This window comes from Theobroma cacao, chromosome 3 (assembly GCF_000208745.1).
Source record: "Theobroma cacao cultivar B97-61/B2 chromosome 3, Criollo_cocoa_genome_V2, whole genome shotgun sequence".
NCBI lineage: Eukaryota > Viridiplantae > Streptophyta > Magnoliopsida > Malvales > Malvaceae > Theobroma > Theobroma cacao.
In genome coordinates, this window is record NC_030852.1 from 35,486,451 (window position 1) to 35,512,956 (window position 26,506).

The 26,506-nt window shown below is 36.5% G+C and overlaps 9 protein-coding genes across 11 annotated transcripts; 6 read left to right on the forward strand and 3 right to left on the reverse strand.

Moving 5' to 3' along the window:
- LOC18606798 (50S ribosomal protein L25) lies at positions 189–2,754 on the forward strand. Its single transcript, XM_007040605.2, has 3 exons — positions 189–748; positions 893–1,022; positions 2,047–2,754. The coding sequence occupies exons 1-3, from the start codon at positions 302–304 to the stop codon at positions 2,265–2,267; spliced, it is 798 nt and encodes a 265-aa protein (XP_007040667.2). The 5' UTR covers positions 189–301; the 3' UTR covers positions 2,268–2,754.
- On the forward strand, positions 2,874–4,153 carry LOC18606799. 2 transcript variants are annotated; one of them, XM_007040606.2, is made up of 3 exons: positions 2,874–3,334; positions 3,500–3,629; positions 3,721–4,153. In XM_007040606.2, exons 1-3 carry the CDS (start codon positions 3,256–3,258, stop codon positions 3,944–3,946), a joined length of 435 nt encoding a protein of 144 aa, XP_007040668.2. In that variant the 5' UTR covers positions 2,874–3,255; the 3' UTR covers positions 3,947–4,153. The 2 variants fall into 2 exon arrangements, with proteins under 2 accessions (XP_007040668.2, XP_017972251.1); XM_018116762.1 differs by lacking the exon at positions 2,874–3,334 and having other exon boundaries at positions 3,344–3,629.
- On the forward strand, positions 4,541–6,546 carry LOC18606800. The gene is made up of 5 exons (XM_018117154.1): positions 4,541–4,678; positions 5,170–5,268; positions 5,355–5,567; positions 6,007–6,065; positions 6,192–6,546. Exons 1-5 carry the CDS (start codon positions 4,541–4,543, stop codon positions 6,544–6,546), a joined length of 864 nt encoding a protein of 287 aa, XP_017972643.1.
- LOC18606801 lies at positions 7,701–8,472 on the forward strand. Its single transcript, XM_007040608.2, has 2 exons — positions 7,701–8,108; positions 8,198–8,472. The coding sequence occupies exons 1-2, from the start codon at positions 7,890–7,892 to the stop codon at positions 8,393–8,395; spliced, it is 417 nt and encodes a 138-aa protein (XP_007040670.1). The 5' UTR covers positions 7,701–7,889; the 3' UTR covers positions 8,396–8,472.
- Positions 11,216–12,258, reverse strand: LOC18606804. Its single transcript, XM_007040611.2, has 3 exons — positions 11,886–12,258; positions 11,742–11,786; positions 11,216–11,631 (listed from the first exon to the last, which is right to left on the reverse strand). Exons 1-3 carry the CDS (start codon positions 12,166–12,168, stop codon positions 11,489–11,491), a joined length of 471 nt encoding a protein of 156 aa, XP_007040673.1. The 5' UTR covers positions 12,169–12,258; the 3' UTR covers positions 11,216–11,488.
- Positions 15,201–17,498, forward strand: LOC18606805. The gene is made up of 2 exons (XM_018117840.1): positions 15,201–15,606; positions 16,642–17,498. The coding sequence occupies exons 1-2, from the start codon at positions 15,476–15,478 to the stop codon at positions 17,108–17,110; spliced, it is 600 nt and encodes a 199-aa protein (XP_017973329.1). The 5' UTR covers positions 15,201–15,475; the 3' UTR covers positions 17,111–17,498.
- LOC18606806 (dolichol phosphate-mannose biosynthesis regulatory protein) lies at positions 17,538–18,665 on the forward strand. 2 transcript variants are annotated; one of them, XM_007040614.2, is made up of 3 exons: positions 17,538–17,912; positions 18,078–18,198; positions 18,295–18,665. In XM_007040614.2, exons 2-3 carry the CDS (start codon positions 18,109–18,111, stop codon positions 18,445–18,447), a joined length of 243 nt encoding a protein of 80 aa, XP_007040676.1. In that variant the 5' UTR covers positions 17,538–17,912; positions 18,078–18,108; the 3' UTR covers positions 18,448–18,665. The 2 variants fall into 2 exon arrangements, with proteins under 2 accessions (XP_007040676.1, XP_017973330.1); XM_018117841.1 differs by having other exon boundaries at positions 17,669–17,912; positions 18,061–18,198.
- On the reverse strand, positions 19,185–21,128 carry LOC18606807 (probable calcium-binding protein CML11). The gene is made up of 2 exons (XM_007040615.2): positions 19,753–21,128; positions 19,185–19,589 (listed from the first exon to the last, which is right to left on the reverse strand). The coding sequence occupies exon 1, from the start codon at positions 20,268–20,270 to the stop codon at positions 19,779–19,781; it is 492 nt and encodes a 163-aa protein (XP_007040677.1). The 5' UTR covers positions 20,271–21,128; the 3' UTR covers positions 19,185–19,589; positions 19,753–19,778.
- On the reverse strand, positions 21,608–24,505 carry LOC18606809 (plastid lipid-associated protein 3, chloroplastic). The gene is made up of 4 exons (XM_018117839.1): positions 23,800–24,505; positions 23,139–23,334; positions 22,424–22,739; positions 21,608–21,954 (listed from the first exon to the last, which is right to left on the reverse strand). Exons 1-3 carry the CDS (start codon positions 24,408–24,410, stop codon positions 22,428–22,430), a joined length of 1,119 nt encoding a protein of 372 aa, XP_017973328.1. The 5' UTR covers positions 24,411–24,505; the 3' UTR covers positions 21,608–21,954; positions 22,424–22,427.

A 26,506-nucleotide genomic window follows, 5' to 3' on the forward strand; every position in this document is an offset into this window, starting at 1 on the left:
TTAAAAATATAAAATTAAATCCACATCTTTATCAAAATATAAAAACTAATTCTATAATTTAACTAATTACTTTATTACAATACAAAAACTAATTGCATAATTTAACAAAAATATCTCTTCTAGTTACAACTTTTGCTACTTATATTTATTCCCATAGGGCTAAAACCCCAGAAAAAGTTCCCATTGGGTCAGCCTCCTTGGCCTTTTGTGGCCCACCCTCCTAAATCCCCAAATTTTCACGCAGCAAAAACCTCCCTTAACCCCTACGAACCCAACTCTCTTGCTCTTGCAAAGACTGGCCATGGCTACGTTGATCCATCGCACACTATCCAACCGAACCCTTCACCTTCGCTTCTTCTCCCAAGCCGCTCTCGCGCTCGACAAATCATCATTGACATCACCATCACTATCACCATCTTCTCCATTTCCATTGACCTACCTCGAAGGCTTCCCCAAGCCCGACCCTAAATACGCCGAGACTATACTAGCCATCCCACGCGCCACCTCCGGAAAAAGCATCGCCGCCAAAGAAAGAAAAGTGGGCCGACTCCCTAGCATCGTTTTCGAGCAAGAAGATGGGCAACATGGAGGCAACAAGAGGCTCATTTCTGTTCAGATCAATCAGATCAGAAAATTGGTTAAACATCTGGGCCAATCTTTTTTCCTTTCTAGGCTTTTCGATCTTGAGGTTCGCTCAGAGTTTGGGACCGGTGATTTGATTGAGAAAGTCCGGGTTCTCCCCAGGAAGGTAATCCCCTTTTTGGGTTTTTCTTCAGTTCACTGAATTTGATTAATCAGATTGTTATTTTTCTTGCGGAACTTTCATTTTTCTTTAATCAGTTGTGTTTTCCGCTGAATTTGGATATATTTCTTGTAAACACCAATGTTTCAGCTTCATTTGCATGCGGGGACTGATGCACCTCTTAATGTGACCTTCATAAGGGCGCCTTCCCATGCTTTGTTGAAGGTGGATGTTCCTGTTGTGTTCAGAGGAGAAGATGTATCCCCTGGACTCAGGAAAGGTAAAGATCTTCTTTAAACTTTTCTCTCGTTGATGCAATTGGTAATTGCATTTCTATGTGTGTTTAGTTTTGACTCTGCTGACTTATGGTTTATCTAATTCCTAGACAGTTTGGATTCTTGTTTTGTTTTGTTTTGTTTGGATAAAAAAGAGAGAGTATTAATACAGAAAAGATTTAGGAGACAGAAGAGGACAGAGTTTTAAGTCTACTTAAAGAGTTCGGGTTCATGTTGCATGTGAAGACATGTTAGGGCATCAGTCCTATGGAAAGTTGGTTTTATTTTCAACAACAACCGTAGATTTTATGTGCAGCATGAATTTTTCATATGATAATGTCAATTAACAGGGCTCTGTTTTGTTTTTTATTTTCACTTAATGATATGTAGATGGAACATCTTCACAAACTTCGCTTAGTACATATGAATATGGTTGGCATTAATTCCTATCAGCCTATAAAAGGATTTTCATTTAGACATGTGGAGATTATTTGATGCGATAACTTGCTAAGTTTTGGCATTCATTCTAGAGATAAAATATTGTTGCATCACTTTCTGGAGGGGTGCTCACACTTTTACGGTTAGTATTTTTCGATAGGAGAGGAGCAAGTGACATTACTGCGTATAGTGCCACATGAAGCTTATTGTGTGTATTAGTCTTTATTTTCATTTTATCTGTTCAAATTGTATAATAGAATTGAGCTTACCATAATAAACATTATCCCGCATAGTGCGCAATGGGAAGTTATATATTTGTCACAACCTTTCATAGACTTGCCAATCTGATGTTGCTGATGCATAATCCACACTTGAAGCTTATTATAAATTGCTCTTGGATGAGTTGTGGCAGTCTCCTGATCAAGTGATCATATTCTTCCTTCTGCTTCACAAGTTATATATGAAGTTTTACCATGTTTCAGATTGTCACTTTTTTCTTATGAATATCACTCGTTGCGTTGCCTTATTGTTACAACTCGCATATTCTTCCATCTATATATGCTAATAGCAGTTGTTTGACAAACCTGACAGGGTCATACTTGAATATTATCAAGAGGACTCTTAAGTTCCGATGCCCAGCAGATATTGTTCCTCCATATATTGATGTTGATTTAAGTGAGTTGGATGTTGGCCAGAAGTTGGTAATGGGAGACCTCGAGGTTCATCCAGCTCTAAAGCTTATTCAGTCAAAAGATGAGCCTGTTGTTAAGATTATGGGAGCTAGAGTTTCAGACCAACAGAGGAAGAAATAAGGACTTTGGTTCAGATTTTGGGCCTAGTATTAACAACATTTACCTCCACTTTTTGATTGGTGCTTTGGTCAGCTAAATTATATGCTCTCACTTCTCATTGTTCATGACTTTTGTACTTTTGGGATACCAGTGGAGGAGACAAGCATGCAGTGCTACAGTGACTTCTTTATTCCATTTCTTTCTCCTCGAAAATCAATCATGATGTATGGGGACACATCTCGAGGGGATTCAAAAATTCCAAGTAGTGAATTCTTTTACATTTTTTACTTTGATTTTGCTGCTGTTATCGCATTGACTCAGATATCCTTTACAATTGGACCGTAGTTCTTAGAATAGGTATTTAGAATTCCAACTATTGCATATGTATGGCTTATGAAATCTGTTCCATAAGGATCTTTGAATGGGTTTTAACAATGATCAAGAACTGTGTTATAAATGATGATGTATGATAGATCTTGTGTATTGGTGTTGATTTGGAGTTTGCTTATTCAGTTTCTTAGCATCCTCCAAGGATGGCATGTTCAGTAGCTATCTGGGCATGTCTATGTATTCAGTTCCTTGTCTCTCCTCTTTGTGCGTAGTATATTGAAAATTTGGGATTTCGATAGCCTCGTGCTCCGATTGCAACAATACTCTGTTTATAACATCATCATTTTGGAAATTTTCAATTGTTTATATAATCGTATGGTTAAGATTTAAGAACAATCTCTTGTATTCTATCTCTTCCCTGCCTTCTTCTTCTAGTCATGAAGATATACAGATTGAGGAGAATAGGCAACTAAGGGCCGAGTCAAAACCATTAAAAGTTTTATCCTGAAGTAAGGGATGACTGTATGCAGCCAAAATTTAGGCAGACGGGGTTGGTCCAATGACTATGTATTGTTGGGGAACAAGGCGTCCCAAAATTGGAATTTTCTGAGATCAGGCTTCTCCTTCACAGTGGCCATCCTCATGTCCCCATAAAAGCAAAATCGAAGAAATACCCAGCATGCAAATGAAGTACCAACCCAGAAAGCAGAATAATCACTCTTCTCCCGTCTGTAGAGGGCGAGAAAACCAGAGTTGGGGTGGGAAACTTTCCTTGATCTTTGATATTGACAATGAATTACTGGAGAGAGATATTTATACTTCCACATTGTCATTGTTTGACCTCAATAATTTATTCACTAAATTGGGTAGTTTTCTTGTTTGAAAACAAATCCTTTACAAGTCTAGTTCAATTTTATAAACAGGAAATCACTACGTTAAGTACGAAACAAGCCTTTCCACATCCAGAAAAACAGAGAAAACATTGAACGTTAGCAATGGAGAAAGCTTCATTCAAGTTCGGTTTCTTGGTCGTCCTGCTGCTCATTTCATCCTGTTAGTCCCTGTTTTTCTTTTCCATTTTCATTTATATCGTTGTTTGATGATGAATATGACTGATAATCCCGACGTGTCTTTGTTTCCACAGTTGGGCTGCTGTCCTCCTGCAGGGAGGTAGGGTATGCGACTGTCTCCCATGCTGTTTACCTTGCCCTTGCAATACAGATGACTCAACTGCGGCTGCCACCGGCGTCGTTCGTGAAGGTAGTACGTGTTCCACCCATGGCGACTGCGCCGGTATATCTTGTAAATCGGGCTTTGGCTTTTGTGCTGATAGCATTTGCACATGTTCCATCGGCAATACCCGGTACTGATAATAATTCTAAGAAAGAAAGGCGACGCTAAAAACATAATGCGGCGATCTTCGTCGCGAGAGATGACTTTTGGAGTGAGAGGCCGTCGTCGGTGTTGGAATAATAGCGTCGTTGTCGTTGCTCTTCTGTTCTGTTATGGCTTTTCGGCCTTATGATGCTTTCTTTGTATGTATCCGAAATTAAAGAATAAAAATCTTTTCCTCACGCGTACATTTTTGTATTAATTTTATTAACAATTAACAAAATAACAGTGTTAATTCTGTTAACATTAATAAATCCTAATTGCATTGCCATTAACAAGGTATCGTATCTAATATGTTTCTCAAAATTTCATTCATTTATTAGATGATAATTACTAGTTTGTAGCGGATATGCAAATAATGGATCCTAATTATGGTGTTATTGAAACTAATTAAATATATTTAATACAAAATTTTTGTAAAGAAATCATTAATTTATTGCATGGGTGCACCATTTTGCTGTAATTGCAATATTAATTATAGGTATCTTGCCTTCAGACTCCAACTATTTATGCTTGCCTCTAGGTAGTATTTGACTTTGAAGAAGCACACACACTCGTGCACAATTAGCAACATGTTGAAAAGAATTTATGATGGAGTGTTCAAAGGGTTGGAGGGCGATTCTCAAAGAGGTCATACGGTTTACAATAGCCAACATGACCTGCTCTGTAACACCCAATTTGACCTGCGTTGTGATATCTGTGGTTCATCGGTTAGTATTTCATCTTCCAAACTATTTCTTCCTTTGAATAAGACACAGAATAGGTAATTTCTGAAAAAACTTCTTAACATGATACAAGAACAATTTGTTTAATTAATCGTGCTATCATTTCAATTCATATAATATAATATATTTAATCCATTCATGATACCCATTTAAACATGTTAATCATATTTTAATCGATTTTTTATGTTATGATGTGTCATAATTATAAAATTTAATTCAATTTATGTAATAGACATGCAGAGATTATATCATGCTGTGTAACACGTGTAATAAATATATCCGTGTATGTATTTAGAATCTTAATCTATTTAATTAATTATATCATATATTATATTTATTATATAATTATTAATATTTTATGTAAATAACATAATACCAATTGTCACATTTCAACACGAGATTTGAAATTATCAAATTTATTTTTCTTTTTTTCTTTCTTTCTTCATTGTTCCTATCCATAAGTTTGCCAAATGCAGGATATTTTGATGCTAAGTACAAGATTTTGGAAACAAAAAATTTGTGCAGCACATCAGCACGACAAGACTCTAATATGTAGCGGCTGTGAAAGATATAAGGTTTGTCAAATCAAATACCTTTAGCTTGACTGAATTCAAACACATGCTTGAAACTTTAGCATTACATATATATTATTCATGGGCAGCCAAGAAATGAAAGATACGTCGAGCTTGGCAGTGGTGGGTGGCAAGTCTGCCATGATTGCTGTTCTACAGCAGTGAATAGCGCAGAGAAACTGAAAACACTAATCGGAAAAGTGCAAGCACTTTTCCGAGAATCAAAACTAGTAGTTGGGAAAGACATCCCAATTTTCCTAGTGACTGCAGATGAGCTTGGCAAGTTTCTGAATTCTCATGAGGTAATTATATACTTTTTAATTATTTAATTTTGTTGTAATCAAACTAATCCTAACCCTTTATATATATATATATATATAAAATTGCAGATTTCAGATGCTGCTACTATTATCCCAATGCGTGACATAGTTATTGAGGCCGTAAGTTCATTTACATAGGAGGAATTCTTTAGGCAAAAAACTATTTACAAATGCTTTGTAACCTTTGATTTATAAATTAAAAAAAAAAAAACAGGTTACAAGTTGTACAGAATGCAGGAGGAACTCTTTGGTCGTGAACATGGAAACCCATAAGATCAAGCCCCAAACCACTACGATCTTACTTTTGTGCGGTTTGCCTATGTAATTCTCGTCTCATTCAAGTTGTTGGCTATAAATCTAACACTTAAATCTTATCATCTAACCCACAATAACATTGGGATAATAACAATTTTGTCTATAGGTTGAGAAATGGGCAGTCATTAGCATACCAAATGATGCAAGTGTGGTTAAACCTCCAAGGTAATGATGCAGTCAATTAGAAAAGGCTTCCGACTTTGTTGTCTAATGGATATTCCGACTGAAATTTCTGTAGGAACTGATCAGAAAAAGTAAAATAATAATATTTGCACTAACTACTGCAGGTAGATATGAAGATGTTGGAGAAGAAGTTAGGGAAGGGCTATGTCATATGATGGCATACAAGTGGCTGGAATTCTCAAAATCCGACGTTGAGGGTTGTTTTTGTTTGACGGATGAGCAGAGTGAATATGCAAAAGATTTCAGAACTTATCTTAAACAAAAGATGAAAGGAGCACGTTACAGGGTTGCTGATATCCAGCGGTTTATGGAAGCAAAGCATGAAGCCGATGAACGTGGCCAAGCTGCACCTGAAACCATTGATGGTATCGATGGGTTCAAAAATGTCATGCATGCAGTAGATAAATATGGCTTAGCATATACATTAGACTTCGTTGCCCATAAGAAAACGCTCCCAAAATAGCTGTTATTCCTAATTTATAGAAGTTCTTAAAGAAAGGAACATTAGATTAATCTTCAAGCACATTCTCAGATAAACAAACTTTTTAATAAATGGATTTGTTAAAATACGTGCTATTCGTAATAAATGTTTTCAGTTCTTACACATTTCGTCTTGCTCGGAACTGTGATTGTTTGTGGGTATGTGCCGTAAGGTGGGGGTTAAGGGCTCACAAACCCTCAACATTGGCAGTGAAATGGTTAAATCCTTAAGTTGCCTCTGGCTGGAACTTAAGCAGCCAAGAATCAACTTAAAACGTTCCAGATGTTAATGAAAGTTCTTCATTTCAAAGGGAAGGAAGCCAATAGTTGTGCAGATGCCTTGGCAAAAGAGGGTGTGGACAAAGAAAGCATGTTTATAGAATGCTGATAATTTTCTATGTGCCTTTACGCTGAAGCTCGATGTATACTGAAGAAGCAGTGGATCGGTGTCTATCAATATGTTTCTATTGTGAGTTGAATTGTTGTCTGTTATGTCACTCAGGATGTATACCGAGCTGAATTTCGGTTCCTGCTTAGCATAGCAATTTTGGGGGCAGGAACTGAGGGATGAATGAGGAGTAATTGGCTGCAGGGCAATATGTTGGGTGATAACTGATAAATGTTCCACTAAGCACTCTGAGTATGTTACGGCTGTAGGCTTTGGCTAAATAGGGTGGTGAACTTGACGAGAAGGAATGGAAAACAGTGAAGCAATTGTTTCTGAAGCTCGTTGCCGACCTACTTCTGTTTGGTATTAACTGTGTCTGGCCAGGGATTCAGTGAATAGCTCTTGGTGTGCGGATTATGGCAGAAAAGGAATGCCTGGGTGCAGTGTTTTGAGGGCTGCAACAGTTTGAAGGGGCTGCGTTTGGACTGCTGCTGTTCCTTGGCCACTGGAAAATTTGTGAGCAGCCGAGGGATGCTGATGCAAATGAACAGGTCTTTGTAAAGTTAGGTAAAATCTGGTTGTAATAGGATGATCCTAGTGACAACCAGATCTTGAGTATACATGTGGAACAAGTAATGACAGTTTTTTTTTTTTTTGAACCCTGCTGATATTGTTCTGCTCTGCTACCATGCTTGGGTAGCATTTTGTAATCATTGATCAGTAATGAATCCATTACAAATGCTTTTCAAACAAAAAAAAAATGTGAGCTGAATTTATATAAGCTATGTTGCTCAGGTGTAAATCTGCTTGTGTGAAGCAGTAAGGAAGGGATGGCCTTCACTGTAATCAATGCTCAGCTTGATTTAGTCTTCGGAGAAAAGTAGAATCCCCAATATAGTTTATTGATTATTAATGCTGTGTTGCTGTGTGTTCTATATATGTTTCGGCAGTGTCTGAGGGTGCTCCAGAACCTTGGCCATCCTGATCCAACCCTGCTTGTTGGAGTGACCTTCTTGTTTCACACCATGGAAGTTCCGTTGGCAGCTCTTTTGATGCTGATGGGGTTTATACTTTTCTCCATGGCTTCGGATATGAACATGCAGCACCTGGAAGATCTTCGACGATTTGGGAATCTACTGGTCTGGTTTGCCAGACAGGTTTATATCTCATTCTTTTCCCAGCTTCTAATTATAGCTAGTTAAATTCACCATTTCCTGATTGCATGCTTTCAATTTGATATTTGCAGTGTTTCTCTGCGGTGGAGGGCGTTGACATCAGGGTGTGGCTATTGGCCCTGTTACTCCCTCGTTGTGGTTTAGGAGCTGAGCTGACGATTATGGCGATGCTGGTGGGCTGTATAGTTTTCCTTCTGATCTTGATAGTGAAGCTGGATAAAGATTTGGTCGAGGCACTCTTTCATCTGCATCAGGCATCAAGCCAATAGGAAGTGCTTGCTAATGTATTGGAATGATGGTCAGTGGAATGTAATTAGCACTTTGGTTTTCTTATCTGATTACTATACATCTAGCTTTAATCATTTGCTAAGATATATGGTAACCATGTTCTTAAATAATACTTTAATATGAATTTTCTCGTACATATCAGACGTTATAATATTATATTTTCAAAATTATTTAATCTCGTTATAAGACACCAAATCATACCAAATAAAGTATATCTAAAAAGATTACAATTAAACCATGAGTTTTAATGCGTAATCATCTTAAACATTTTTTAATTAAAAAAGGAAATTCAAAACTAAAAAAGACCACCGACCAAAATAGTACTGGAACTACCATTTTGTCATATATGAATTATTAATAACATTACCTTTCCAAGTTTTATGCCACCACAGATTTAATTTCTGAATCATCAGTTTCCCAAACGCAAGAAAAGATTTCCATGTTTGGGTATTGAAATTAATTGCATGCCTGCCACTATGGAAAATTCCTCAAACCCCAAACTCAGCAAAAACCCTGAACCCACCTATAAGTATTCCCAAATCAAACGAAAACTCTAATCAAACCAAGTTTTCTTTATAGATTTTCAATTCTAGCAGGACACAAGAAAGGGGAAAAGAAGCCAAATGGATCTAAAATTAGTCAGATTAGCATTTGTGGTTACAGTCTTAATCATTTCATCCGGTCAGTGATTTCTTTTTTAATTTTCTCAATCAAACACGCGCACGCATATGTACACGCATGATTAATTATTCATGATTAGGTTCATAATTTTGCAGGTTCGCCATTCTCAAAGGTACCAGCAGTTGAAGGACGCATATGCCGCAGCAATGCCGACTGCCCACCTTGCGCAAACGGCCCCAGTGTGTGTGATTTGGGCATATGCTTTTGCTTGAGAGGAGGGCTTGCCCCTCCTGCTTTAATTCTTTCAAAATTTCCCTAGCTATTTGTGGCATGCCACATAGGCCGTATTTTGCTCCAAATAAAAAGTTTCTTAACGAGAATAATTCTTTTTTATTCTCTTATTGTCTTAAAAAAATTCTTATTTTTCTATTAAATAAATATAAAATAAGCTAAATCTTTTATTTTCACAACAATTACCGTATGATTACATTATCAAACTACGTCACATGTCAGGCGAGAATGCCAGCTGACAGTGTATTAATTTTTTATTAAAATTAAAAATTTATATGAGTATAAGTAGAAAGATATAAACTTCTTTACCAAAAAAAAAAAAGTAAAAGAATTCAAAGGTTTTCCTTAATCTTTAAGTCATGTCCAACTAAATGACCAGTGAGGATTGAACTTGAAGCTTTTTTTAAGTGATGGTGGGGTATAAAGTCTTTGTAGCAGCCAGATTCCACCCAACAAAGAAGAAAACCAAACAGCCTGTAAAATATTCACGAGACGGTTTCTTCAAGGTCCACTCGTGATGGCGGAGCCCACTAGCACCATTCCCCAACAACATTATCTGCAGAGCATCATCACTATCAACCATCACTATTTAAGATTAAGAAAGGTTGAATTTTTTTATCATAACCCCTCAAATTATTAATCATTGTCCCAATTATTAAGCTAAACTAAGCTTCAACCTCACTCTGGATTCTTGTGGTCTTTGGTTGGTAACTGCCCTTCAAATTTATTGTGCTAATTCAGAAAAAAAAAATTACATATTAACCTTAATATCCTAAATTTCGATCCAAATATCGAATCGACCCAACCGAAGAATTACATGATACCAATACCTGCCATAACAAACTGCGTTGAAATAAGTGGATAAAGAAATTTAAAATCGTAGCTATTCCTCCTCCCATACCATGTCAGGCCTGCATGGCAGCCACGTGTGAGAGAAAGAAGGAAAGAGAAAGCAAAGCAGAACAACAGAATTTTGAGCATTTTGACGACTACACAAAAAGTGACAACTCTTTTTGGTGGTATTTCATCGTGGGACCCTACGTCGCTAATTAGGGGTTGCGTTTGGAAGGATGGTGGACCAGAGACCTTAATAATCAAACCTCCACGTAGGAAAGAACACCTGGCATTGTCTAATATGTTGGCACCTCATGGAGGCAGTTCGTGGACATCACCACCGGCACGCGCGTGATCCATGTCTCGTCTCATTATTCTCCCTTCTTTCGCTCTCTTTCTTTATCCTTTTCGTTTTTAACCAAGCGGTGAAAGTCAGAGAGCGACGAGAATGCTAGGTGATTGAACCAATCGGACTCTCCCAGTAACTACCGACAATTTTCTGCGGCTTGCTATTGACGTAACATCGTGCTCAACTTTTGACACGTGTTAAATAATCAGCATCGCTTTCTTTATCAGTGATACTTCCACTTCTATTTTCATATTTTCACCCCACTACTTCAGTAAAAAAATTTACCATAAACAATAGAAGAGGGGTCAATGCTTTGTCGTTTCGATTTATTCGATAACTACAGCTCTTGCCAGGTCAAAAAAATGAAAAACTTTAATTTCATCAATGACCCGGCAATTCCAAAGTTAATTTACGCGCGTAATCATCTGAGAATGGTAACAGGGAAGTAAGCATGCAATCAAGAGTAAGCTTATCACCGTTTGGAGCAGTTAATGGGCTCCTGCGATTAGTACAACTTTCTAGCTGGCAACCCCAACCGCAACACGAGGTGCAATAACGGTCCGAATTTCCAGCTGGATTCCACACACAATCCAGCTGACTCTAGGCGCCTATCACTAACTTACGCCTCTAGGAGGCGCAAATTAGCCAATTTAAATTTCGTAATTTAAAAGTATTTTTTTAGTAGTAATTTATTTTCATTTTATAATTTATATACAAAAATATTATTCATCTCAACGAAGATGATAAAATTGAACAGGCGCCACACGTAGCGCCAGCTAAGATATTTGCTTCACAAGCCAACATATTGACATGCAATATAAATATACACGTGCAATAAAAAAATTATGGGCACAAAATGTCTCGCACGTGCAAGAACAGTCAGCACGTGCGAACTTATGGTCAGCTAGAGCAAGAAGAAACGGCAGGAGGAGAGAGGGGGGAGAGAGAGAGTGAAAGAGATAAACCGACAGAACGCGTCTTAGAAATCGGCTATTTTTCGGTGGGGCCGAGATTTAGGGACGTATTTGTCAAGTTCTTGCAAATTCCTCAGGCTTCGAATCGCCAAAACATCGCCTCTCCGAAGCTCAATGAATCGGCCGACGTCGCTGATTTCACGTGAATCTACAAATAACGAAAACGGAAAACAACTTAACCAAAAAAACAAAACGGAGCAAAAAATACAGAAAATTCAAAAAATTAAAAAGAAAAGGAGAATCAAAGCTGCATTATACCTAAATGCTTTGAGGAATGCTTGAATCCATTGAAATGAGCCAAATCTGAAACAAAAAATCAAAAAAACCAACGGTGAATACTAAACTTGAACAACTTTGCTCCTTAAATTCATAGCCGTCGATTGTGAACACGAAAAAACGTACCAGATTGCGAAGGACTGTGGGAAGAGAGGTAGAGAATGAGAAAACAAAGGAGAGTGAGAACAGGAATAAGGTGGATAAACTTCTCAGGCTTAGGAGGCGATGTCAACGACGACGATGGTGAAGACGTAGGCGAAAACGACAGTCGGCGAGGCTTGGAGTCTTTCCGGTCAGCGTCGTCGTCGTCGATGATTACTCGGCGTTTCGGGTCCTCGGCTTGTGAACTCTCTTCTCCTCCATGGATGTGGAGCTTGGAGCTCGGTGAGCCTAAAGACTGTCTCTGCATGTTGTTGGAGATTGAGAGAGAGAGAGAGGTTGGTTAGCGAAGGTGAGGTTTAGTTGTGCTTGGTTATTTCTTTAAGGAATAGGAGAGCTGTTGTTTTTATTGTTATTATTATTTATTACTTAAACCTTAATTAATCTCAAAAAATTACAAATTTTTAAATATTATTAGCTTTAAAAAAGGGAAGAAGATATTGTTATTATTATTTATTACTTAAACCTTAATTAATCTCAAAAAATTACAAATTTTTAAATATTATTAGCTTTAAAAAAGGGAAAGAAGATGTTGATTTGAGCGCTCTTTTAGTTGTGTTGTGGGGCGCTTTTTTGCTTTTATGGTACGGTAAAATTTAAAATCTTGGGAGATGGGAGTAAGGATTTGTGGACCTCAGACTCCGTGTATAACAAAAGTAGCAAGGATAAACATTAATCCGATTAAATGGAAATACTTAATTGAATTTAGTTAATTTAGATCCATATTTTAAATTTTAGCATTAATCGATTAGGAGAGAGTTATCCAAATTTTAGGATCGATCTGATCTGATCAAAAAATTAATATTAATCATTTGTATCTAAATTTTTTTAATTTTTCTAAAATATACTTCAAAAATATTGTCAAATATACTATATACAAATATTAGAAATATTTAAAAATAAATCTAAAAATACTCTCATTATAGTAAAAAAAAAACTGATTAAATCCAAAATAAGTCAGTTTTGATTAATTCGATTTTCAATCCAACCAATCATATGCTTGCTTTTACTAAATAGTATAAAATCAATAATATATATGAGTTATGATTATGATTAATCAATAACATTCATGAGTGACCTTTACTCTTTCTCCTAGCAGTAGTACATGAATATGATTTAATACACACAAAGTGGATGAGTGAACTTTACTTTTTTTTTTTTCTCAATGAAGTTGATTTTGGTAGCGAGTCAACGGCTTGAAAAAAAACACTATTAAAATATTTTTAATTCTTTTTTATTAATGAAAAAAGGTAAAGACATTAGAAATAAAAAGGTAAAGACATTAGAAATTCTTTTTATTTTTTACGTACATAGTGAAATCAATCAGTGTGTCGATTGGATGGTAACACATACAGAAAATTTAGAATTAAATTTACATATTTTCGAATATCCACCACATAGTATTGTTTCCTATTTATTTGCAGACAGTCTAGACATATCATGGCCTAAGATGATATAATATTTTTTATCTTTTTTCTTATATATATATAAAAAAAGAGATTGAAGAAGAATAGTCATGTTGAATTGACATTAAAAAAATTGAGGAAATCAATATATATATATATATATATGGAGTAATTGATTTAATGTTTATATTTTTTTATAAAAGTATTAATCAGACGGAATTTAACTTATTTTTATATATTTTTTCGTAATAGACTAATATAACTGCATATATTGTACCAGATCATAAGTCTACAAAAGTATAATTATCTGTTTTTGATTGGTCACATGATTAAATATTTGATTGGGCCTTCATGCCCATGGATAGTGTCACCATATTTAATGCATGAAAAGATCCTCAAATTTTATCTAAAGATGTGTTGTAGTTTTCGGTCCTTCAATGGCACGTGTAAAGATGGTATTGGATTCTTTACAATGAATCCTCTGACTCAGGTGGAATTAAGAGATTTTGTGGTTGAATTTAGACAGTAATATTACTATTCATTACGAGTTCGAGTGGTTATTGTAGAGTGCCAATTGTCTAAACTCAATTATAAATAATAAATTTTAATATTTAATTTTAGTTATATGTGTTATTTTTTGTTTATAAATTACTTATAACTAGTATAAATATTTATTAAAAATTCATTAATTGTTATAAATATATTTTTTTGTAAATTAACTTTAATTTATTAATTTAACTTCATTAATTTATTTGATTTCAAGATCGGGGTTGAAGGTTGGGTTTTTTGTTAGCATTGATAATAATAATAATAATTGCTAATTTTCAATTGAGTTTATATAGGATATAAGTATCATTTTCATATTTTTTTATCTCAAAATTAGTTGATATTTTACTTACACATTTGAATAAATATCGAGAACCTATCGTGACATTACCCTTAAAGTAGGATTTGGTATTAGAGAAATAAGAGCATATTCTTATAATGTGTTCAATTAAATTACATTATAGTGTTTGTTTTACAACAAACCACTGTAATGTAAGATTACAATACAATCACATTACAATCAAAATATGTAATGTGATTACAGTAAAAAACTAATGCAATAACATATATATTGCACTCTGTAATGTTATTAAAAATATTTTTATTCTTTAAGACATTTAGTAATGTTATAATTAAAATAAAAAACAGTAAAATAAAATATATAATATAAGAATTAGAAATTAAAATAAAATATAATATAAAAATTATATTAAAAATAAAAAATAAAAAATAAATAAGATTATAATAAAAAATGAAAATAAAATANAAAAATATATTTAAGAGATTATATTATATAAAAATTAATAATAAAAAATATAAGTATATTAAACTTATATTTTAATAAATAAGAGTAATTTTGAAAATTAATATTACATTTTCAATAAAGTACTTGTAAACCAAAGGTCTCAATATTATCTTCACTGCATTTTTATCATTATTTTATTTATATACCAAACACTAATACTATTTTTCCTCAAATTACATCGCATTATAAAATACCAAACACCACAGGTGGACTATCTAAAGTTATGAGGTGACCACAATTACATTGTTACATTATTTTCTATATTTAAAAAAAAAAAGCCAATTTGCAACATCATTTTGTTAAAAAATATGCATAAGTTTGAGCTTAATATTGGAATATTGAGATTTTTTTGGGGTCAAATTTGCATAAAAATTTCAAATGTAAGGTAGAATCGAGATGTTAAAGCCTTAGAAGCAAAAACTTTAAAATTTGGGCCTGAAATATTTAAGTTCGGCCCAATAAAATCCACGTCGAAATCGGTAAACGGTGGAGATATAATTTAGAAGGATCTCAACGGCTGCGATTGGTTTTCTGTGTTTCGGTGATGTTCGCAGTTAGCTCAAACAAAGAGAAGAGGACGTCACCAAGAGCGAGATCGAAAATTCTGGCGGCTCCGAAGAACAGCGACAATCAGAGAGAACTTATTTGTAACTTGCTGGAAAAGAAAAGAAGCACCATTTTGGAAAAGTACAAGAAGGGAAACTGACCCACAGAGAAGAACGAAACAAACCCAAAGCGAAGATCGTAGGAAAGAGAAAGAGTTGGAAAGATAGAAAGGGGAAGAACGTAGGGGGGGGAAGATGGTACTGTGGGAGATCACATTGGGAACCGCTTATTTCTTGGGGCTTAAACGAACTTACAGGCTTGCTTTGAGGATTCAGCGACGGATTATTAGCCCTGAGCATCCTAGGATCCGACAGTTTGTCCAAAGGTAAAGGGATTCGCCAATTTCTCTCTTAGTTTAATCTTTTTGTCTATTGCTTTGTTTCCTTTCGATTCTTTGACATGATTCTTGATTGGTTTTGTGTTTTTGTTGAGGATTTGGTTTAGTTTGCATCATCTCTTTGTTGCTTGATTAAGCTATCGATACGAATTTATGGAAATGAATGTGTAAATTATAGGCTATGAATGATGAGGTGAAATTACGTGATCGAAAAACTACCAAATTTCCATAGACCTTTTAGGCTGACACTATGCACCATCATCCCAATATCATGAAAACCAAAAATTTTGACCGCTAACTGACTTATAACACCTACAAGAATCTTTCATTTCTGCAGGATTCATTCAATTCATGATACATATCATTCATGGTGATTACATTCTTTCCATTCTTTAGTGGAGGTTTGTTTTTGTGTTGTTGAATGTTTGGCTTACAGGAACTTAAGGTTACTTGCAGCTCTTCAAAAAGAAATTCGGAGAGTTAGGGTCTGCTGCCTGTGAGAATCGGTCCATTGGGGTAGAATTAGGTTCTGTAGTCCATAGTTGTTTTCTTTTGATTGTCCGTGCCCTCATTGTGCCTCAGCAGACAGGTATCCTCTTATGCACTAATGCTGCCTTTAGGTCCTGTGACATAGGGCCTATTTGCGCTGCCCACGGAGTCCAGAATGGACATGGGAATTAGGATTCAAGGGATGGTTTGCATTTCTCCTTTTGTTCCCTGTCTTTGATTTGTATTTGGTTTCTTTTAGTGGTATAGTATGAATTCAGTTTGCAACGTTTCTCATGGGTGAGATGCATTTGTATGAGTTTGCAACTATAGCTGCTGTTGCTGTTACTACTTCAAAGCTATGATCATTCATTACTATAATTGTTTATCTCTCTTGAAGAATGGTAAATGTTTTTCATTACTGCACTTAGTTTGGAACTATGACATTGCAAATGTGCACTTGAAAAGACTTTCTTTAATATTTCCTTCTTTTTCTTTCGTCTCTAAATTCAAATCTGTTGTCTTTTTCATCACCAGACGAACACGAGCTGCATTTGATGTGGCACTCAAAGTTCACCGGAACATACAGCAGAGAGACCTAGAAGTTGGTCGGAATCTTGGTAACTGGATCCTGCGGTGGCTTGACAAAATGAAACCTTCAGCTCAGATCCGAGTTCCACCCCAGCAGAAACCCCACCATCATGCTGGCAATGCGAAAATGAACATTTCAAAGCAAGTGATAAATTCACACCCATTGAAAACTCATGGAAGCATCCAGACACCTAGAAACCATGAAGCTGATAGACATCTTTTTAGCACATCAACATATATGTGGTCTAAATCCTTACCCACAATTGCAATGATGATGCGGCTGCCAACGGCTGCCGGAAACATGATCCAATACAGGCATTTGAGCATCAATGGACCTGACACATTGAGGTTGAATTACACAAGAGGCGAGGGAGTTATCAGAAAGGATATAATGCAATGGATGCTGCACAAGTGATGGTGAGAACTGAAAACTGTGTTCTGTTTTGCATTTTCAGACTATCAAAACTGTGAGACTGTTGTGGAAGCGATAAGTTGGATGCTGTTTTGTTTAAAAAAAAAAAACACACATTGCTTTGGATGCTGCAAGACTTCTTCTGAAGGCTTCTTCCATGGGATAATAAATTTTCCTCATCATCTGCCTTTTGTGTATTCTTTTAGAGCCTCCATTTTTCCCGATAGAAGATTACTTGAGATCAGGGATTATTTGATTGTTTTAGCACTAGTTTCTGGCTGTCGCCCTGTTATACAAAATCTGGGAATCCAAGCTTTGTTATCTTGTCATATGTGCCCCTGCCACACAGCTGATGCGTACGAAATTAAATGAGAAATTTCTTTGGCATTAACCTTTAAAGAAATTAATATTGATTGTCAATGATCGGATAAATTTTGAGAGTATAAAGACTCGATTCATAAAAATTAATATTTTTAAGAATAGAAGACAGATTTGGATTTTGATCATATCATTGAAATCCCTTTTTTATTAAACAATAAATCCTTTTAATTGAAGAACAGAGGAGTTACATCTAAAAAGAGAGAAAAAAACAGAGTCCTTTGAATAATCAAACAAATATAGAAACCCCCCAACCTATCAGTTATCCTATAAAACGTTCTCCTCTGAATTTCTCCCCCCCCTCCCAATTTCGTTCTCCCCAAACATAGCGACTTTCAATCTTTCGATTTACTCTCTAGCCTTCTGCAGCGGAAAGTCTCGCAACCAAAGCTAGAAATCTTCCGCTTCTATCGATCTCGTGCTGAAGGTACTTTCACCGATTCTTTCGAATCCTTTTCTTGATTTTTGTGCTTTAAAATCTTAGAAGCTTTATGGGTTCGTGGGATCCAATTGGGAAATCGCAGGGAAGGGTAGCGAATTTTGGGTAATCGCTGATAATGATTACATTCTCAAAGTCGTTGGTTTATGTCAGGCAATAAAGGCTGCAAAAATATCATCATAGAATGGAATTAGCGGATCGAGTAGTCGGTTTCCTGTTATCTTTCATCAGCTTATCCATTTTCACATATTATACGTTTTGGGTCATCATCCTGGTCAGTATCTTATTTTGCTATTTCATTCTCAATCTCAGCACCCTGTTTGTGAACCTGTTTGATTCTGACTCTTCCTTCTTTCATGGTGTTTTCCAGCCATTTGTGGACAGTGATAATTTTATCCACAAGTATTTTCTACCCCAAGAGTATGCCATACTGATTCCTGTTTGTGCCGGCGTGGTGCTTCTCTGCCTCCTCTGCATGTTTGTTGGGTTCGTGATGCTCAAATCCAAGAAGAAGAAGGCTTGATGCTGTTTCACATTCTGTTCTTATAACATGCCAAGGGTATAGCATTTCCTTGCATTTGGAAGGATTGTTGCACTTTATGACTACTGTCTTTGTTGTTCTGTCTGATATATACCTGCTATAGAGAACTCAGTGTATTTTCTTTCTTACATAGTTCTATGAAACCATTTTGGAGTATTTATGCATATTGTTCAATGGAAGGCTCTCAGCATTTCCTTTAATCATCTTTAGTTTTGTGGCAAAAATTCATTCTAGGTGTACATACGTGCACGCACTCACTGTTGCACTTATGCGGAGAAGGTGAAAGTAAAGCTTGGCTGATGCTTTTCACCTTGTAGCTAATCAAGTTTGTTGAATGTCAAATAAGTTAATTCATGCCAAGTTTGGAGGAGCAAAAGGTACAAGACATGTAGCTCTTCTCCCCATCTCCACAATTAAATTGAGTGTGCTTCCCTTTCGAAAATCTTGAGTTGCATTGAATACTTGTGTGCTCAGAGAGAGATATACTCGACCCATTAAGCTAAAAGCTTAGATTCTATTATCTACAGTTTCAGATGGAAGGAAAGGTGCTTTTCCTCAGGTTAACACCCTTTGTTCTTCCATAAACATGTAAAATTCTCTGATGGAAGCCGAAATTTCATTAATTTTTCTCCTTTGTCTTTCCATTTGATTAGCTGCTTTTCAATCTATTCGCTTGGTTTTTGGGGGCTAAATCCTCCTTGTGATGAGAGTGGTTGATATCAAGTTACAGGCCATGCCCATACCATTGAGCTAAAGAACATCACAGTACATCCTACCATGTAATGCAGCAACAACATGAGGAATAAACATTCCAAATTCAGCCAAAATGAACAATCTTTCAAAAGAAAGAGGCTAATACAATCTAAAGGGAGAAAGCTCCAACTCCTAAGAATTTAATACAACTCTTTAGCCACAAAAGAAAAAAACTAGCGAGAATGATCCAATGTAAGAAGAACATATGGATAATTCTGGCACAGTTGCGACAGACTGATGTCAGAAGAATGATGATCAAAACCAATTTTTGAATTTTACATGAATCAGAAAGGAATCAGCCTTTGCAGCAGAATAAACATGTGGGTATGCCTCACTCTCAACTGTTGGAAAGCTTTGGAATCATCTTCCCCCTGCAACCGATGAACAGGTAAATAGATTAATCTCTGATCCAATGAAGTAATACTGCAGGGCTAATGCTACTAAGCAACATAAAGCATCGAGATGTTTTCAATCATCAAAGCATGTCTAATGTCTTGTTGGCTGATTGCAAAGCATAGATAAAGCCAAACATACCACAAAACTACTATAGATATATCCCTTCAAGCCCAGGAGTTATCAAAAGCAGCCGAAGTGATTGCCTGTGCGAATTCCTCAAAACTGATCCTCCCGTCCCCATCCGTGTCGGCCTCCTTGATCATCCCCGTCAACTCCTCCACCGTCAGCGCATGTCCAAGTTTCGCCATAGAATGTGCCAACTCAGCAGCAGTGATGAAACCATTACCATCCCTGTCAAACATCTTGAACAGCTGCTTCAGCTGCTCCTCGCTGTAGGGTGACTTCTCCGACAGCAGCTCCGGAGCCACCAGAGCCACGAACTCCGAGAACTCCACCAGACCATTGCTATTCGTGTCGGCCTTTTGTATCAGGGCTTCGACCTGGTCAGGGCTCGGTTTCAGCCCCAATGACCGCAAAAGCGAACCGAGTTCGAGCTGCGTCAAGCTTCCATCGTTGTTCCGATCAAAAGAACGAAAGATATCTCGAAGCTCGGCGATTTGCTCATCGTTTAGCTTCGCTGGTTGCTTGTCGCTCATGTTCACGAGAAACCCTTTTAATCTTTCTAATCTCTATACCTTAAACCTTAAAAGCTTCTCGCTTGAAATTCTCAAACCACGACAAGAAAGTCCCTAAAACAAGGAAAACCTTATCGAACTAGCTCGAACAAAAATTCTTGCACTTTGCTATCTGAGGCTCTAGTTGATCATCACTCCCATTACTCTCTCTAAAAACAAGATGATTGTCTTCTGGGTCGATTTCTGTGCCCAAAACGTGTCTTGTAGGATCCAAGATTACGTTGAAAATCGCCCTTACACCTTCAGTTTCGATGGATCTTTCCCGTTTACCAGCAACTAATTATGACCCAAATATCGGATCACACTAAACTAACAGAAAATATATGCAAAAATCTTTGCAAAGAAGAGCAAAATACAGAAGGTGTGACGCTTTCGTCCTTATCTGCTATTTTTCTTCCTACAAAATATGGAAAAAACACGATAAAATTATTAGAAATAAATGACTGGAATCCTAATGTCTAGCTTTTTCGCATCTCTTCAATCTCGATCTCTTTATCATTTTTCCTTCTTATTTCACGGGAGAATTCCAAGAGAAAAATACGTGAAAAGTGGCGCCAATCCGTGATTGGTGCACGTCTTTCTTGCTGGCTAGACTGTGTCAACCCGTCACCCGGAGGGGTTCTCTACACATAATCTTCTCTTAAGAGTTATGATTAGTGAACGTGGACTAATAGTACTACGACATGTCATGATCAGAAGGTTTAAATTACCAAATTTAGACTTAAGTGTTGGGAGTTCATTTGATGATTCGGTGATGGACAGAAGGGATCGGTTGCAGAGAAACCTTGAATAGAGTAAGGACGGTGGAATGCTGGTGCTTGCCTTAAATTATCTAGTTTGACTTCATAGTGGATTTTTTTTAATACTAACATATTATTATAAAAAACGGAACGTAATCAAATAATTATGTACTGGTTCAATCTCTTTTTATCTGAAAACCTAATCAAATAATCAAATCGAAACTCAAAAACGTTTATCTTCATTTTGGTAAAAGGTTTGGATGTTGGGTTTTCCTTTTTATGCTTTTTGATTGAATTGCTACGCCCATGCTAATCCCCATCCGCTAGGAGTGTGGTCTTTTTCAGACTGAAGCTGGAATCCAGGATGGAATTAAGTTCAAATCTTAGTAACGGAAAAGAAAAGAAAAAGTCAGATAAAGCAGCAAAAAGTGCTTGTGATGAATCCCAGAAAGGTTTCAACAAGAAACTCAAAAAGGTAGGTGAATCTAGAGATGGAATTATTGACTGGTTGGAACCAAAATGCTGGAGACAGGGTGTTTGCATTTGCTTTCTTCAATGTTGGTTAAGAAAACATTATTCCAACAGTAATTCTTTTTTCTTGCATTAGATATAGAAGAAGAGTATCACTATGAAGCTTCCATGTGACCAGACCCATACAATGATTTTGCTGGAAAATTAGGTCTAAGGTCACGAGAAACAAGTTGGAAATAATAATTATGAACACCACGGTCCCTAGAACAACACTGTTCTTTGGCTCTAGAGCTAGTGTTCTGTCAAATGTGTAGTTCCTATGGTTAGTATAGTTCCAACTTCAAACTTAACAACAAAATATTCAACTTCAACTTCGAAGTATTTATGTTGTAAGCATAGGTTTTGAGGCACGAGACCACCATCACAAGCCAGCCCTATAAGAGAGTAGTGAAGTCATCAGCTTTACTATCAACCAGAAAAAATGTCACAGATCAAGTAAAAGGTACAAATACAACGTGTTTGATGCTTGCTGTGACTCTAGCTGTTATGTTTGTTCTGCCTAACATGCAATAAAAGATCTCAACCCAACTAATGGATAGGCATTCCAGTCAATATCAGCAGACAGCTTAACAAGGTATTTATACTACCCGCTACATTCAGGTTTGGCCATCTGATTGAAATGATTTCGAATTCTCCTTCAATTGATGCATATGTTATAAAATCTGTCTGTATTTCACATTTAGATAAACCAAAAAATATAGTTGTTAAAGCATGTTTATAACCTAAACTGTAGTATGTATAAATTGACAACAGCAAAAATTTCCTTTATGCAAGTAAAGATCAACCCTGAGATGAAGGGCAGATATAAATAAACCCTTCATAGATATCACATTCATAATGCACCTGGCTACTGCTCTAGAAGAGGACTCCCCTGTCTAGCAAGCACAAAAAGACCACCATCTCCTCTTGATATCCGAAGATCCTCGTCAAGATACGTAATCAGAAGCCAGGACCCTGACCGCTCACCAGGAATGGGAATCTTAAGAGGTGGCTGACCAGAAATGGCTGTTGAAATATTAGCCACCAACTCTTGCAGCGGGTTAAGAGATTGCTGCACAGGCAACAGACTGATTTTTTGACCGAAAACATCCACATCTGCAGGAAGATCAATGCTTGGTTTTATCTCCGGAGGTTGCAGTGTACCTTCCTTAAATTCAACCTGAATATTTGGGTTAGAATATTAGTACCTTTAGGAGCAAATATTTCATAAAAAAGGAATTCCAAACTGCAAGGTGTTTCATGTCTAATATACCCTATATTTGGATCCAAATTCAATAACATGACAATGATCATCATACTCAGCCTGTTCCTTTAAAATTTTTTCCTTCTCATAGGTTTATCCCACTGTCAGATAATTTAAGATGGTTAGTAGCATCAGATTCACCCCAACATCGGAAATTTCAAGTGGTGAACAGTTTCGGGAAGTATTAAATGACACTTTCCTAAACAGATTTGTTCTATGCTGGGTTATAAACTTCTTGTCTTTTTGCAATGTAGTCAGACTTGATTCTAGACATATTAAACTTAAACAACCAGTAAGGTTTAGTTTAAGATTTACCTGTATTCTTGAAGGAGTTCTAACTTCAAAGGCAGCAGAAGCACTGAAAGAAAAATTAGCAAAAGGGCTGGCCAATGTGGTGGAGTTCACAATAGAGAGCCTTTCTGTATCAATTGTTTGGCTTATACTTTTGACTTTTAACAAGGGGGTTGAACCAGCCGCCAGAAGCGGCAACAGCTCAGAAGATGCGGTGTACCTGATCAGTAGGAAGCACAGTGAAGAAAAATTACCGAGCATTAACTATTGTTATCCTGACATCGGAGATAGTATATGGGCATGTGTTACTCATATAGTAGTATAATTTACAATCATGAAATCAGCAAGAAGGTTCCATTCAATGCTAATCCTCATTACATGTAATGGGGTTAATGTCAATGCTATCAAAAGGGCAGAAAAATGCATTTTTAGACCGAAAGAACATATTTTCTGACTCCATCCTCATCTCTAAGTTGTACCCATGAAGTTTTCATCTACAAAGCAAATGCAAGATAATTTTTTATCTAATATACAATTATGTTACTGTTAATATTACACTTTAGTCGTTTATTTATTTATAATTAATTACAATTTTATCTTTTAATCTTCAAGATTTTATTTTTCTTTAAAAGAACTTTTGAGAAAAGAAAAAGTAATAATTTTGAGTGAAGAACAAGACACTCACAGCAAAACCCAGTAGCCATCAAGAAGCTGAGTAGCTTCAACCGGAGCTGGGGTGGGGTTCACCGCCTCCAACTGATTGACTAACTCCAAAACATCAGCCCGTACCTCCGGCCCAGTACGAAACCCCAACTCTGTCCCATAAACCGTGTCCACCAAACACCTCTTCAAGTCCGCAATCCTACTATCAAATCCATCCTCCTCCTCCTCCTCCTCCTCCTTCTCCTCCTCCTCGACCGCCGCCTCAGCCGATTGAGCAGCGGCGGCACTACCGTTACCCATCTCCGCATACTGTTCCTCCCACTCGTCCTCGTTCGTGGGAGGATCCGAATCCGGGAGCTTGGTGGGTTCGGGTTCCGATCCAAGCTCCGTTTTCTCGCCCCATTCGTCGGTTATGGAAGAAAGTGGGGTGGGTTTGGGGTCAGAATCGGGTTCGGGAGTAGGGTCGGGTTGGGAGCTGGAAAATGAGACAAGAGAAGAGAATCTGAAGACTTTGTGGGGTTTAGTGGGAAAGGAAAAGGAGAGAGAGACGGGTTTGGGGGATTGAGAAAGGGAAGATCTTGGGGATTGAGAGAGGAACAGAGAAGAAGGATGTGCGGTGAAGAGAAGGGCCATTTCTTTTGTGGGTGTGTGGCAGCTTTTGGCTTCGGGTTTTCAACTCCCTCGCTAAGGGTTTCTTCATTGTTTCTTTTCCTTCTGTGGTTTTCAAACGCAAAAAACCAAAATTTTCTAATAAAAAATCTTAGATTTTTCTTATACAATACTAGTTTTAATCATAGTTGTTCAATGGACACATATTTACCCACGTAAATTAATTTTTTCATAAAACAAATTTAAATTTTAATATAAAACGCATCAAAACTATAACTTTTTATCCTAATTTTCATAAAAGTAAAAAAATTAAAAACATTCAGAAAAAAAAAAGGGATAAACTTTCGTATACACTAAATCTACATTCCATAATGTAAAAATGATGTATACACCATGTATAGCTCCTAATCCTTTAATTGTAGCTATGGGTTTGTTTCCCATGAAAAAAAAAACATTGAAAGTTCATATAAAATTACCATAATTTTGTCATTATTTTAAAAAGGAAAATTCTTCATCAAATTAGTTGTCCATTCCTTTAGCAAATTGCGAAAGGCCCAAATTAAAGCTTGCTGCTGCTTGAGTACTTGTCAATCTTTCTGAAGATGGAAATACTATTCTCTGAGCTCAGCCAAGATGTTTTTATTGCAGCAGCAAAGCCAGCCTCCTCTCTTTTATTGTGAAACTACCAACTAATTTTTGCATCTCATTGTTTGAGTATTTATGGGTGTTTTTCCAGGCCATTCCCAGTCTTAATCAAAGGTTTTCGAATCATGGATGTTTTGACTCTGCCTGGTCTTGGGCCAATGGACCAAGGATGCTTCCCACGGCTTCTTCCCCATGCAAATAGGCCGACCTCCTTTCATAACGCAAGGCTGAAACACACACAGTGTTGGTGGGTCAGAAATCCTGCACCAAAACATAAATGTTTGTTCAATTATTTGAATACTTTGAATATAAATTTGAAGAATTAGTCATCAATGCGAAGTTGGGGGAGGGAAGCAACTTTGGGAAGGACCGAGATGCAACAAGCAAAGTCAGCAGGAGCAGCCCATCAAATGTGACAGTCGTGGGCCATATTCTACACCCACATGTGGGCAGTTGGACCATTTTTCTTTAATGAAACAAACACCGAGTAATGAAGAAAGACTTATGATAGTAGTAATTTAATCTATACACAAAGTAATATACTTAAATTTAATCAGAAATCATTGAAAGGAATTCAAATCCTACATTACGTATATTTCGAAAATGATAAAGTAAATTTTTTAATGTTTAAAAATTTAATAAAAAAAAATCTATTTTGATTCGAATCGAAGATATTTATCTACGCATAGACTAAAAATCAGATAACTCGAATTATAAAGTAAATGTAGTAATCATTGCCATCCATGTAAGACTTTGAATTATGGGTAGAATAAAATTGGGAGCCCCTATGAGTGTAACCACACGAGTGCACTAGTTATTAATAGCAGGTCATGTAAACATAGGAGCAAGCCAGCAAACACAAACTGTTCTGGTACAATTTATTGCAGGATGAGTTAGTGATCTTTAGTGGATCTCTCTGATTAATGGCTCAATCCCCATTGAAGAAGTAGTATTCACTTATGTTTTATTAATTACATGTAGAAAAATGCCTTAAGATTTGGTCATAAATTTTGGTACCAAACTTTCTCTCTCCAACAGGACCTGATTCGAAAGACAGCATCATGTGTTTCGATTTCTTGTATGTGTGTAGAAGCAGGAAGGCTAGAGTAATTAATCAGCTTAGGTTATGGCTTTGGTACTACCATCCAATTGAGCAAAAAAGGCATTTGTCTCGAACTCAATACATTTATTTCTCATTCTCAGATATCAATGCTCTAATAAATACATATGCATTAGCATTGATATCATGGATTCAATAAGCTTGCTTCCCCCCCCACTTTGATCTTCCTTGAAAGATTCCCAACACACACCCAATGTTTGATATCAAGTGATAACATCAAATATACATGAGTTTAAGGTTGTTTCGATTAGTTTTAGCATTAAGGTTGTCGTGCTTAACTTCATAATTGCATGTTGTCATACTCATTTGGTTGGATTTTTTTTATTTATCCTTTTTTTCTTTGATAATGAAATGG